The sequence below is a fragment of the Amblyraja radiata genome, unplaced genomic scaffold (genome assembly GCF_010909765.2).
Source record: "Amblyraja radiata isolate CabotCenter1 unplaced genomic scaffold, sAmbRad1.1.pri scaffold_927_ctg1, whole genome shotgun sequence".
In the NCBI taxonomy this organism is placed as follows: domain Eukaryota; kingdom Metazoa; phylum Chordata; class Chondrichthyes; order Rajiformes; family Rajidae; genus Amblyraja; species Amblyraja radiata.
Window position 1 is genome coordinate 25,001 of NW_022630924.1, and position 14,756 is coordinate 39,756.

Here is a 14,756-nt window from a genome sequence, read left to right on the forward strand (position 1 = left end):
GTGGTAGCGGTGGGGAATGAGCTTCCAGTGGAAGTGGTGGCGGCAGGTTCGTTGTACTCATTTAAAAATAAATTGGATAGGCATATGGATGAGAAGGGAATGGAGGGTTATGGTATGAGTGCAGGCAGGTGGGACTAAGGGAAAAAAGCTGTTCGGCACGGACTTGTAGGGCCGAGATGGCCTGTTTCCGTGCTGTAATTGTTATATGATTATATGGTTATATGGAGAGAGGGGAGGAAGACAGAGAGAGGGAGGGGAGGGGGGAGAGAGAGAGGGGGGAGGGGTGAGGAGATAGAGAGAGGAGAGTAGCAGAAAGAGGGAGGGGAAGAGAGAGAGGGGCTGAATGGCATCGGCTTGCCCCGGCATTCCCGGCGTTCCTGATCGCATACCCGGAGAGCTGGAGAACGATGTTGGAACATGCAGTCTGCATCTGGGTCTCCCGGTCTAACGAGGGGGGAGCGAGCGAGGACGGGAGGGGAGGGAGAAGGGGGAGGGCGGAGTGAGAAAGGTCGGAGAGGGAAAGGGAGAGATAGGAAGGATAGAGAGAGGGAAGAGGATAAAGGGATGGAAAGAGAGTGAAGGGGGAAGGGAGGAGAAAGAGGGAGGGAAGAGGGAAGGGGAGACGTTGGGCAGGATGGAGGGAGAGGGAGGGGGGAGATGGAGATGGAGAGAGTGAGAGGGAGGGGTAAAGGGGAAAGGAAGAGAGGGGAAATGGGTGAGGGAGAGAGAGAGGGAGGGGGAAGTGGTGATAATCATAATAATACATTTTATTTATGGGCGCCTACAAGAGTCTCAAGGGCACCTTACAAAAATTGAGCATGTAGAGGAAAAACATGTAAGGGGAATGAAATAAATAGTAGAGACACGACTAGTACACAAAGTAAAGACAGAATTCAATACAAAACACAGTATGAGGCAATTAATGCACAGATGAAAAGGGACAGGGACGTGGGGCTAAGGATAGGCAGAGGTGAAGAGATGGGTCTTGAGGCGGGACTGGAAGATGGTGAGGGACACGGAATTGCGGATCAGTTGGGGGAGGGAGTTCCAGAGCCTGGGAGCTGCCCTGGAGAAGGCTCTGTCCCCAAAACTGCGGAGGTTGGACTTGTGGATGGAGAGGAGACCGGCTGATGTGGATCTGAGGGACCGTGAGGGTTGGTAGGGGGAGAGGAGGTCAGTGAGATATGGGGGGGGGCCAGATGGTGGAGGGCTTTGTAGGTGAGGACCAGGATTTTGTAGGTGATCCGGTGGGAGATGGGAAGCCAGTGAAGTTGTTTGAGGACTGGAGTGATGTGATGCCAGGATTTGGTGTGGGTGATGAGTCGGGCGGCTGCGTTCTGGACCAGTTGGAGTCGGTTGATGTAGGTGGAGCTGATGCCAAGGAGAAGTGAGTTGCAATAGTCCAGTCGGGAGGAGATGAAGGCATGGATGAGTCTTTCAGCAGCGGGCGGTGTGAGAGAGGGTCTGAGTTTGGCGATGTTGCGGAGATGAAAGAAGGAGGTTTTAATGACATGGCGGATGTGAGGCTCAAGGGAGAGGGTGGAATCAAAGATCACGCCAAGGTTGCGGGCCTGGGGAGATGGGGAGACAGTGGTGCCGTCGATGGTGAGAGTGGGGTTATTGATTTTGCTGAGTGTGGCTTTGGAGCCTATGAGGAGGAATTCTGTCTTATCGCTGTTGAGTTTGAGGAAATTATGTTGCATCCAGGTTTTTATAGCTGACAAACAGGAGTTGATATGGGAGAGGGGGGGGGGGGGGGGTTGTGGGGGGATTTGGTGCCAAGGTAAATCTGGGTGTCATCAGCGTAACAGTGGAAGTCCAGATTGAAGTGGCGGAGTATCTGACCAAGGGGGAGGATGTAGATGATGAAGAGGAGGGGGCCGAGTACGGAGCCTTGGGGAACGCCTTGAGTGACTGCGGCTGTAGCAGAGGTGTGGTTGTGGAGAGAGATGAAGTGGGATCTGTTGGAAAGGTAGGAACGGAGCCAGCTGAGTGCAGAGCCTTCAATGCCGAGGTCTTTGAGTCTGGTGAGCAGGATGTTATGGTTCACTGTATCGAAGGCTGCGCTCAGGTCGAGGAGGATGAGGATGTTGAGGGAACCAGTGTCAGCAGAGGTGAGGAGGTCGTTGAGGACTTTGAGGAGAGCAGTTTCTGTGCTATGGAGGGGGCGAAAGCCAGATTGGAGGGGTTCAAGTAGGTTATACGCAAGGAGGTGGGAATGAAGTTGCGACGCAACGATACGCTCCAGGGTTTTTGAAAGAAAGGGGAGGTTTGAGATTGGGCGGTAGTTAATGAGAGAGGAGGGATCAAGACCAGGTTTCTTTAAGATTGGTGTAACGGCAGCAGTTTTGAAAGCGGAGGGGACAATTCCTTGGGACAATGAGGAGTTGAAGAGATTAGTGAGGTAGGGGCAGAGAACGGGGAGGCAGGACTTCAACAGGGGAGTGGGGGGAGGGTCGAGGGAGCGGGTAGTAGGTTTGGAAGAGCTGATGAGTTTGGAGATTTCAATAGGGGTGACCAGGTCAAACTGGGAGAGGAAGCAGTGTGGAGGAGGGGTAAGGAGGTCAGTGGAGATGTTGAAAGGAGGGGCCTTGGTAGGTGGTGGAGTAGATGCTGGGGAGTCGGGTACAGGGGATAAAGATTGATAGATGGTGCTGATTTTATCAGCGAAAAAGTGGAGGAATGAGTTGCAGAGATCCGGAGTAGAGGTAGGGAGAGTGTTGGCTCGAGGCTTGAGGAGGTTGCCCACTGTGGAGAAGAGGGTTCTGTGGTTTAGGCAGGGATCGGTGAATATGGAGGAGAGGTAGGCAGATTTTGCAGCAATGAGGGCATCTTTGTAGTCAGTGAGGTGGTGCTTGTAAGTTTCAAGGTGGACTGTGAGAGATGATTTCTTTATAAGTCGTTCGAGTTGGCGACCAGTCTGTTTCAGTTTACGAAGTGCAGGTGTGTACCAGGGTGAGGATGTGTTGAATGTTACGGTTCTTGTTTTGAGGGGGGCCAGAGTGTTGAGGGAGGTAGACAAGGTGGAGTTGAGATGGTTTGTGAGATCATCAGGTGAGATGGGGGTTGAGTCCAGGGGGAGAGTGGTGGAGAGCAGGTCAGAGAGATGGTGGGAATCAATGGATTTTAGATTACGGAAGGTGATTTCTCGGAGGAAGCGGGGGCGAGGTGTCGGAGAAGGGATGGTGAACCGTATAAGCTTATGATCAGAGAGGGGGAAGCGGCAAGGATGGAGGTCGAGTACCGGTTGATTTGTGGAGCAGACCAGGTCAAGGATGTGACCTTTGTCATGGGTGGGAAAGGTGACGTGCTGAGTGAGAGAGAAGTTGTCAAGTAAAAAGGCGAATTCAGATGCGAGCTTGCAGGTGGGGGAGTCCATGTTAATATTTAAGTCACCAAGTAGCAGCAGACGTGGGGAGAGGGATGAGGCAAGTGTGAGGAGTTCAGTGAAGTCAGATAGGAAGGAGGGGTTTGGCTTAGGTGGCCGGTAAATGAGGATGACTGTCATGGAGGAAAGGGCTTTGAAGGCGAGGAATTCAAATGATGCTACTGGGGGGAAGGTGAGTTCAGTGATCCGAAAATTCTGGTTGAAAATAACAGCGAGGCCACCTCCATGGCGGGAGGGGCGGGGTTTGGAGATGTAATTAAATCCAGGTGGGGATGCTTGATTGAGGGAGAAGAAGACATTGGGTTGTTGCCAGGTCTCAGTGAGCAGAAGGAAGTCCAGAGTGTTGTCAAGGATTAGTTCATGGAGGGCAAGGGCTTTGTTGTTGAGCGACCTGGTGTTGAGGAGGGCAAAGTTGAGGAGGTTGTCCAGCAGTGCAGGTGTAGAGAGGTTGTCCAGCGGTGCGGGTGCAGAGAGGATCCAGCTCCCTCACTGGTGCAGGGAGGTGTCCAGCGTCAATGGTGCACAGGCACAGGAGGTGTCCAGCGTCCAGCATGGATGGTGCACAGGCACAGGAGGTGTCCAGCGTCGATGGTGCACAGGCACAGGTACAGGCAGGGAACAGACAGGCAGGTAGGTAACAGGTAGGTAACAGACAGGGGGGGGGGGGGGCAGCGGCGAACAGTCAACGCAAGTTTCTTCTCCGGGCAGCGTGCAGGGATTCTAGCGGTTCTGGCGGCTAGCAGCTAGCAACTAGCAATATAGGCAACAGGAGGACGATCGTTCAACGGCCGAAAACGGCCAAAACACACGACAGACCACCACAACTGGAGTGGCCCTCCAGTGGTTCCACGTCAGGTGGTAGGTCAAGACCTCGTCCGGGATGGAAATAAACCGCAGTCGGCAATTGAAGCAGTTGAAGCCGGTTCGCGGTAAGGGACCGTTGTTAATTTGAATTTCCCGCCGCCGCCATTTTATTCCGGATAAATGCCAACATTGCTGTTACAACACATCAATGAGTTGATCGGGCATGGAGGGAGACGTTTCATGCTCTCAAAGCTTTGGACTATTATCTTTTGGACTATATACTGGGTACCAGGCCTTATTTTAAGGGATTGGTATGCACGATATGACTTTGAATTAAACCACTGTTGTAATAAGATTAATAACTAAGTTGTGTTTACTTGTAGAAGGCGAAGGTGAAGATGGAAGAGCCAGAAGAATTGTGATTGCAGATATATAGAGCATGCTATTTTTTCCTCGTCAGTATAGTGATTAGTATCCCCGCCTGTCACGCGGTAGACCGGGGGTTGACTTCCCGATGAGGAGCTACAGGTTTTTTTCCCCTAACCATTTGATTTTGATATATGTTAAGCTTTTATGGCCACTTTTTTGATGTTTATTAGTAATTGCCTCATTATGTATTCGGAACAATTAGGGGCAGGTATGTAGTGGCCATTTGGCCTGTTTTGCATGTCATTGTGGATGGCATGTGCCTTTTAGACTGCCCGTTATTATGTGGGTGGGATTTGACGTGTTTTTGGGCGTGTTTGCAGCTTAACTGCTTGCGCAGAAGTTTAGTTTTTAGATTAGTTTGGAGAGACGATGGAGAAGGTCAAACCTTCGACCATGTCATTGTTATGGAGACACCACGTGATTGTTACGGAGACACGAGGAGCTTTCTAATATCTGAAGTAATGAGCTGGAGTTCGAAGAAGATTGACTTAACAAGTCGGAAAAACCTTGGATGTATCTTACTGTTTTCTATCTACAATAAATAAAATATTCATAAAAATACTGTGTGTTGAAGCTTTATGAATGGAGAAGCTCTGAAGGTCTCTGAAGCAGTTTGCATGCGTACCGAAGATATTCCCCTTATCCATTCTCATCCAGTTAGCGGCTAGGGTGCTAATTACCTGAAATATATGGAAACATCTTCCGCTACACCCATAACCCTCACTTTCTTGGGGTAAAAGCTTTTGTGCATTCTTCCTATTTATGGCCCTCATGGGTATTATCCACCTCTATAAGATCAACCAACAGCAATAAAGCCGAAACCAGCCCAGACATTTGTTTGAAGTCCGAAGAAGGTTCTCGGGCTGAAACGTCACCGACTTCTTCTCTCCCGAAATGCGGCCTGTCCCGCTGAGTTACTCCAGAATTTTGAGTCTTCCTTCGATTTAAACCAGCATCTGCAGTTCTTTCCGACACATAATTGTGATTCCCGTTTACTGGGAGACAAAAACAAAGTGCATTCATTCTATCGCCCTCATTGCTGCCAAGTCTGCCCACCTCTCCACCATCTTCACCGACCCCTGCCAAAACCCCAGAATCCTCTTCTCCACAGTGGGCAACCTCCTCAAGCCTCGGCCCAAGTCTCTCCCTGCCTCTACTCCGGATCTCTGCAACTAATTTCTCCACTTTTTCGCTGATAAAATTAACATCATTTGTCAATCTTTATCCCCTGTATCTGACCACCATCATCTACTCCAGCACCTGCCAAGGCCCCTCTTCTCCCCACATTTACTGACCTCCCGACCCCTCCTCCACACTGCCTCCTCTCCCAGTTTGACTCGGTCACCCCTCCTGAAATCTCCAAACTCATCAGCTCTTCCAAACCCACTACCTGCTCCCTTGACCCCCTCCCCCACTCCCCTGCTGAAGTCCTGCTTCCCCGTCCTCTGCCCCTACCTCACTAACCTCTTCAACTCCTCACTGTTCCAAGGAACTGTCCCCTCCGCCTTCAAAACTGCTGCTGTCACCCCAATTTTAAAGAAAACTGGTCTGGATCCCTCCTCTCTCAACAACTACCGCCCAAATCTCAAACCTCCCCTTTCTTCCTAAAACCCTGGAGCGTATAATCAACTCACACCTTCAATCCCATCTCCATGCCAATAACCTATTCGAACCCCTCCAATCTGGTTTTCGCCCCCTCCACAGCACAGAAACCGCTCTCCTCAAAGTCCTCAATGACCTCCTCACCTCTGCTGACACCGGTTCCCTCAACATCCTCAAACTCCTCGACCTGAGTGCAGCCTTCGATACCGTGAGCCATAACATCCTGCTCACCAGACTCAAAGACCTCGGCATTGAAGGCTCTGCACTCAGCTGGCTCCATTCCTACCTTTCCAACATATCCCACTTCACCTCTCTCCATAACCACACCTCTGCTACACCCACAGTCACTCAAGGCGTTCCCCAAGGCTCCGTACTCGACCCCCTCCTCTTCATCATCTACATCCTCCCCCTTGGTCAGATACTCCGCCACTTCAACCTGGACTTCCACTGTTACGCCGATGACACCCAGATCTACCTCAACACCAAATCCCCCCACAAACCTCCCCTCTCCCATATCAACTCCTGTCTGTCAGCTATAAAAACCTGGATGTAACATAACTTCCTCAAACTCAACAGCGATAAAACAGAATTCCTCCTCATAGGCTCCAAATCCACACTCAGCAAAATCAATAATCCCACTCTCACCATCGACCATTGTCTCCCCATCTCCCCAGGCCCGCAACCTTGGCGTGATCTTTGATTCCACCCTCTCCCTTGAGCCTCACATCCGCCATGTCATTAAAACCTCCTTCTTTCACCTCCGCAACATCGCCAAACTCAGACACTCTCTCACACCTCCCGCTGCTGATAGACTCATCCATGCCTTCATCTCCTCCCGACTGGACTATTGCAACTCACTTCTCCTTGGCATCAGCTCCAGCTACATCAACCGACTCCAAGTGGTCAAGAACGCAGCCGGCCGACTCATCACCCACAATCCTGGCATCACATCACTCCAGTCCTCAAACAACTTCACTGGCTTCCCATCTCCCACCGGATAACCTACAAAATCCTGGTCCTCACCTACAAAGCCCTCCACCATCTGCCCCCCCCCCCCCCATATCTCACTGACCTCCTCTCCCCCTACCAACCCTCACGGTCCCTCAGATCCACATCAGCCGGTCTCCTCTCCATCCACAAATCCAAGCTCCGCAGTTTTGGGGACAGAGAACTTCCAGGCTCTGGAAATCCCTTCCCCAACTGATCCGCAATTCTAAGTCCCTCACCATCTTCCAGTCCCGCATCAAGACCCATCTCTTCACCTCTGCCTATCCTTAGCCCCACGTCCCCCTCCCTTTTCATCTGTGCTTGAATTGTTGCTCATTTTTTGGTTTGTTTTGTATTGTTTTTGTTTTTGTTTTTGTTTTTTCGCCTTCCCTTGTAAAGCAACTTTGAGTCCCTGAAAAGCGCTATATAAATTCAATTTATTATTATTATTATTATTATTATTATTATTATTATTATTATTATTATTATTATCTACCCTCCCCCCGACCCTCTCCGCATGAATTGATGCACGCTAATGCGACCTGCAGTTCGTTTTCAAATTCATCTCGAATTCTTCTTAGCTGAAATTAGATCTGATGACGCAATCAGTGTTTTTCACGACTACTGAGATAGTTTTGAAACCACAATATCCTATTGGGAATTCCTAGGATATAAATCACAGATAAAATGAGATGATCGTAAATCACAGAGATTGTCCACGGAGCCAAGAAAGCTGCCTCCCAAAAATATGAGTGAAACATTTGTATTGATTGTGACGATCTATTACGTTTTCCTTTCCATCATTGGTGTTCCTGGTAAGTGAATGGGGATACAGTTATCCATTGCAATGGTAAAGGCCTTCATCTGCTTTACAAGAGTCAGCTTATTTCAACGAAGAAGAAGATTTTCAGTAACTCAGCTCCTTGACGCCTGCTTGATGTTCTCTGTAGATCAACAGACTTCAAATGAGATATTTCATTATGGAAGACATCTATTGAAGGCATACCATTTTGTAGGTTGGTGGTAAAGGATTCAGTTCGAGGGCCGTTCTGTCACTGAGGTTTTGTTGGAAATCTTGTCCTAAGTTTGTCCTACTCTTGTACTATTGGGTGTTTCTGCGGATGTCAAATTTTACCGAGAGTTGCATCAAGTTTTTAGAACATTCACCTATTTCACCCAACATTTTCACCTAACATTTGTTTATTTTGATGTAGAAATGACAAAAATATATTTGAAAGAAAAGTATTTAAATGTCAATTTCGGCACATTAATATTGAACATTTAAAAGTTAAATTTGAGGGTTCATTAGACATAAAACAAATCAATGTATTTGCGTTAAAAATAGTCTGGAGGAACTGAGCGGGTCAGGCAAATCCAAAGTCTGCAGTTTTTCTTGTGTAATTTTCCGGGTTGTTTCTTCACTTTTTATGTTTCTCTTATATGTCAAGTATTTCCGTCTGCAGATAATAGCGCGCGTTTCCTAAAATTCTGCAGTGACCTACTGCATTCTAGCTAACTTTCTCTTCAAATAACGCACTTTGTATCTTTCGTCTGCCATTTCTATCTTTCCTCTAATGAAATCTTCAGATTTATGACATATGATGTTATGTAATGGATCAACTGGGCTTGTATTCACTGGAATTTAGAAAGGTGAGAGGGGTGTGATAGAAAGATATACCAATTTTAAGAGATTGGACGGGCTAGATGCAGGAACAAAATTCCCAATGTTGGGGATCCCAGAATCAGTGTTCCGTGCTTTAGAATAAGGGGTAGGCCATTTAGGACTGAGACGAGGAAACATGTTTACACCCAGAGAATTGTGAAACTGTGGAATTTTCTGCCACAGAAAACAGTGGCGGTCAATTCACTTGATGTATTCAAGAGCTCAGAGTGCTTACAGTATCAAGGAATATGGTGAAAAAGCGGGTACGGGGTACTGATGTTGTATGATCAGCCATGATCAAAGTGAATGGCTCGAAGGGTCGATGGTCCACTCCTGCACCGATTTGCCATGTTTCAAAAAAATTTTGGTGTATTATTGTCATGTGTACACTCTTCAAGTGTTGCTTGCATGCTATGCTGTCAATACTATCACACACGAGTCACATCAAGCTATACACATGTCGTATAGAAAACAACTGCACAAGTTGGTCTACACCGAAGATAGGCACAACATGCTGGAGTAAATCTGCGGGTCAGGAAGCATCTCTTGAGAAAAAGAACAGGTAATATTTTAGGTGGCGAGTCTTGTTCAGACTGAGAGCACGGGCAATAGGAAGTAATAAATATATACCGAAATTCAAAATGTATTCTTACAACATTGTGACGTTACATTTACAGAGAAAGTTCCGATGCGAAAATGTATGAGCCGCAATGAAGTAGTCGGGCAGATCGGCGTATACCCGAGCTTACAATGACACCATTTATTCGTCTGTTCTGTTACATGTTTACGGGTGTTGTCGGGCCGACGGGAGAGGGTAGAAATGGACATGAATTCCGTGTAATTGGTCCTTGATTTGTTTGGGCTTATTTTTTTTTACCAACGTAGCACGTTTACAGCCTCGTAATAAATATTTCAGAAGAAATATTGCAGGGGCGCAGCGGTATAGATGCAGCTCCGGAGCGCCGTGTTTCTATCCAGACTACGGGTGCTGTCTGCACGGAGTTTGTACATTCTCCCAGTGACCGCTTGAGTTCTGCCCGAGATCTTCGGTTTCCTCTAAAGACGTACAGATTTGGAGGTTAATTGGCGTGGTATAAGTGCAAGTTGTTCCCAGTGCGTGTGGGACAGGGTTAATGTGCGGGGATCACTGGTCCCTGGGGACTCGATGGGGACTCGATGGGCCGAATAGTCTGTCGCCACGCTGCGTCTCTCAACTAAACTAAACTGAATAATGTTCATTATATGAACTATTCAAAGCCTAGAGGGCGAAATAAGCAAAGTTTAAATGAGATGCGCGGGCCAGTTGATATTAAACATTGGTGGTCCAATGGCAGGGGTGACAGTGGAGGCCGGTTGCTGTTGCCATAAACGAGGCTGTTAGAGGGGAAAGATGTGTTTGCAATTGACGTCTATGGACCATATGCAGTCATATGAGGTGAGTTTTGCTTGGTATTGTGTTTGGCACAGATATTTTGGGGCCTCCCTTTCAATGTTCCTTATTCCACATTTAAGCACGCCGTTGACATTATACTACAAGAACGTTATGGGTTTGAGAAGAGACCGAGTGATTGGGGACCGGCGGCGACAACAAAAGTCCATTCGGCCCTGCTGTATTTATTGTATACTCAATCTTCTTTTCTCACCTTGTGTGTTATTTCGGCCAATAGCTGAGACCGTCGGCTGGGGAAAAAATGTGTGAAAATCAAATCATGAAATCCGGCACTGAACTTCATGTATGTTTCTGTGACCATTTTTACCCTGCCCAGATCCGTCGATATATTATCGACACAGAGCCGAACAGCAGCGAATGGGCACCTTGTACATGCCGACCATCAGATGACATTGTAGGTTAGATATTCCCTGCATTTGGCCTTTAGTCCTATAAATCTCTCGTCCTTGTGAATTCTGTTTCCCTCTGCACGGACGCTGGCTAACCCATGTGTGTTTCCAACATTATCCAACTTTAAGATTCGATTTCAAACAGCAGAAATTTCATTCCAGAACTCGTTATGTGCCGGATTTACAAATAACGCTTGTCTCGGTGTTTGGGTCATGGTTTACCAATGTCCGATGTACTGAGTATAGGATTGCGCTTATTACTATTGTAATATGGGTTACATTGTTAATGCCAGTCAGATTGTCAGACTTAAATTGACAATTTGGGCAGCTCACTGGCGGAGCTGAGAGATTATCTGCATCAGAGCGCTCGCAGCCCAGGTTCGAAGCTGACCTCGGTCGCCAACTGTGTGGAGTTTTCACATTCTCCCTGTGACCGTGTGGGATTAATCCAGATGCTCCGCTTCCCTCCCACGTCACCAAGTACTGCGGGTTTGCAGGTTAGTTTGCTCCCGTAAATTGCCTCGATGGAACAGATAGGTGATGTAAAAGTGGGACAACAATGTTTTACTGTGAACGGGAGTCGATGGTTGGAATGGATCAGATTGACCGACGACCATGTTTCCATTCAATTTTCTTTAGTTTAGTTTATAGATAGGGCACGGAAACGGGCGCCTCGGCTCGCAAAGTCCGCGCCGACTAGTGATCCCCGCACATTAATACTATCCTACATACACTAGGACACTTTACCAAACCAATTAACCGAGATACCTGTACGTCTTGTGAGTGTGGGCGTAAACCTGAGCACACGGCAAAAACCCACAAAGGTCAGGGGGAGAACGTACACACGCCGTACAGATAGCACCGGTAGTCAGGATCGAACCCGGGTCTCTGCGGCTGGAAGGCAGCCATTCTACCGCAGCGCCACCGTGCCTTACCTATTGGTGTTGGTGGTATCGGGTATGGAAAGAAGAGCAAATCTCTAGCAATGTAATCGGTACTTACAAAAGCAGAATTTATCTCAGGATTATCTAACTATCAAATTAATCTTTTTTTTGTAACAGTGAACGTCATGGCGATTATGATCCTGTCGCGGGGTAAATGTGGCCTCTCCGTCTGCACGACGCGATACCTGGTCGCCATGGCAGCCGCGGATCTGTGGTCCATTATCATCACAGTAATCATATGGAGGATCATATTTTATTATATCCCGGGCTCCATCCTAGAGGTAACCCCGGTGTGCGCTGTAATTGCCGGACTGTTCTTGTTCATTACGGACTGTTCTGTGTGGTTCACGGTCGCTTTCTCATTCGATCGCTTTATTGCCATTTGCTGCAATAAGTGGAAAGCGAAATACTGCAGCGGGAAAGTCGCAGCTGCCGTGCTGGCAACCGTCTGCATTTTATTTTGTTGTAAAAATGTTCCCATTTACTTTACGTTGGAAGCTGAGAAGTTAGTGGACGGTGTCCCGTGGGGGTGTCCGAGGAAACCCAGTTATTTCACGGAGCCCGGATGGGTGGCATACGACTGCCTGGATAAAGTGTTATGTCCACTCTTACCATTCGCTTTGATCTTGTTGCTCAATGCCCTGACGGTGAGACACATTTTAGTAGCCAATAAAATCCGTAAGAGACTGAGGGGTCACGGAACGGAAGAGAAAATCAGTGACCCGGAGATGGAGAATAGACGGAAGTCGGTCGTTTTGCTCTTTGCGCTGTCCGGCAACTTCATTCTTTTGTGGTTGGTTTACGTCATATATTTCTTCCATTACGTCATTGCTCAAATAGATCCCGAGCACGATACTGACTCCACCTTCATATTTCAGCAAATCTCGTTCATGTTGCTGACCTTAAGTTGTTGTACAAATACGTTTATTTATGCGGTAACTCAGACGAAGTTCAGAGAGCAGCTTCAGAGCGCATTGAAATATCCGATCATCACCATCATTCAATTAGGTATGGTCCGGAATAGATGAATACATCCGCATGCAGGTTCCAGAATTAACGTTGAACATAGAACATCGCAATTAGGAACAGGCTACTCGCCTCACCATGTCAAAGCCGGACATGATGCCAATGGAAAATCCTACCTGCCTGCCTGCGCATAATATATATATATATATATCTCCATTTCCTATACAATTATGTGTGTCTTTCCAAAAGTTTCTTAAATGTCACCATTGTACCTCCCGCAACCAGCTTTGCAGCCTCGCCCTGCCACCCTTTGTTAAAAAATCCCCCATACATCCTTTCACGTTTGATGTTGACACTGGAAATTGACCAGCACGTCGCTTCCCGAAGTCTTGATCAATTAACGTTAGTAATTACTGATTGTATTATGTGACCATAATACTTCGGAATATCTACAGATCACAGCAGATATCGACAGCACTGGGACTTACAGCAACAAGTGGAGGAGAACCACACTTCTATAGATTTCGAAGGGCAGACATAGTGGACGCTACCGTCACAGTGTGACATGTGCCAGACAGTTACTAGAGTCGGCATTTGTATGGAAATATGATAATGGAGGAATTCAACGAAGGAGCCAAAAAATAGAAAATAGAAGACATTTGAGAGAACTTGCAGGATTTGGGAGATGCCGTTTGTAAATAGTATAGAGCGACGCTTAGTTGAATACTTGGGAGAATGATCCAATAAATGGTAAATGGGAGGACGTTGAACAATGGGAAGATAACTTATGTAAATAGGATATCGCACTGGTGAGTGGAGGACTACGGGCAAACGCGGATAATGGGACTGCATTAGATGGGGACATTTGTTCTCCATTGATAGGTTGCGACGACAGCCATGTTTCCAGGCTATATTATGTTATGCTTCTCCGATTATATTCTAACTTATGCTGGAGCATTGTTTGAGAAAAAAGTCAATATAGTTTGCTACCGAAAATGTCTGTAATGATGAAGTGCAACAATTGTAAATAAATAGTATTCATCACGTTGCTTATACACCTTTCATCCAACGCGCGTCTGCCGCTCCGTTAAATAGCTGCTAAAATTAAGAATAACTTTGTAAATTTTAAAATCGCTGCTTACAACCTTGTTCCCCATTATTAAATAGATCAAGAAACGCAATGTTCGCAACATTTATCCATAGGAAATACAACGAATCGCCTTTCTCTAGTCTGGAAAACAACAATTTAGGAAAATCCCAGTCACAATTTGTCTACTGTACCATGACACGTTGAACAGTTTTGCGTTCCCTCATCTGGAGGCAGATCACCGTTACATGAGACCAACCAAAGACAATAGGTGCAGGAGTAGAGGCCATTCTGCACTTCGAGCGAGCACGTCCATTCAATGTGATCATGGCTGATCATCCACAATCAATACCTCGTTCCGGCCTTCTCCCATTATCCCCTGACTCCGTTATCTTTAAGAGACCTATCTAGCTCTCTCTTGAAAGTATACAGAGAACCGGCTTCCACCCTCTGAGGCAGAGAATTCCACAGACTCACAACTTTCGTGAAAAAGTGTTTCCTCGTCTCCATTCTAAATGGCTTAACCCTTGTTCTTAAACCGTGGCCCCTGGTTCTGGCCCCCCCCCCCCCCCCCCAAACATCCGGAACATGTTTCCTGCCTCTTGCGTGTCCAAACCCTTAATAATCTTATATGTTTCAATAAGAAACCCTCTCATCCTTCTAAACTCCAGAGTATGATCCCCTCGCTTACTTCTAAATTCACTGAAGGCGTATCCCCCTCAATCGCATTGCTGCATCCCGTAAACCTATATAGATGTGCTTTTCTCCTTTTATTAACATTTACTTAATCTTCAACGTTACGTGCGCGTGTGAATTCCCTCCCTTACTGGCGGGTCCTACTCCCTTTCGGCTCGGTAACCACCCTCTTTCCTCGAGTCCTGAGGAAGAAAATCAGGAATAATCTGGAATAATCAGTTAAAATGAATGAAAGAGGCAGCATGTGCATTGGCCATTCGGCCACCGTCCACAGGGACCGTTGATCACCCGTTCATGTTACCTCACAATCGTACACGCACTTTACACATTAAGGCAATTATCAGAGGACAA

General features: G+C 47.2%; 1 protein-coding gene across 1 annotated transcript; it reads left to right on the forward strand.

Moving 5' to 3' along the window:
- Positions 1–11,781: 11,781 nt before the first annotated feature.
- Positions 11,782–12,684, forward strand: LOC116970473 (probable G-protein coupled receptor 139). The gene has a single exon (XM_033017122.1). It carries the CDS (start codon positions 11,782–11,784, stop codon positions 12,682–12,684), a length of 903 nt encoding a protein of 300 aa, XP_032873013.1.
- Positions 12,685–14,756: the final 2,072 nt, after the last annotated feature.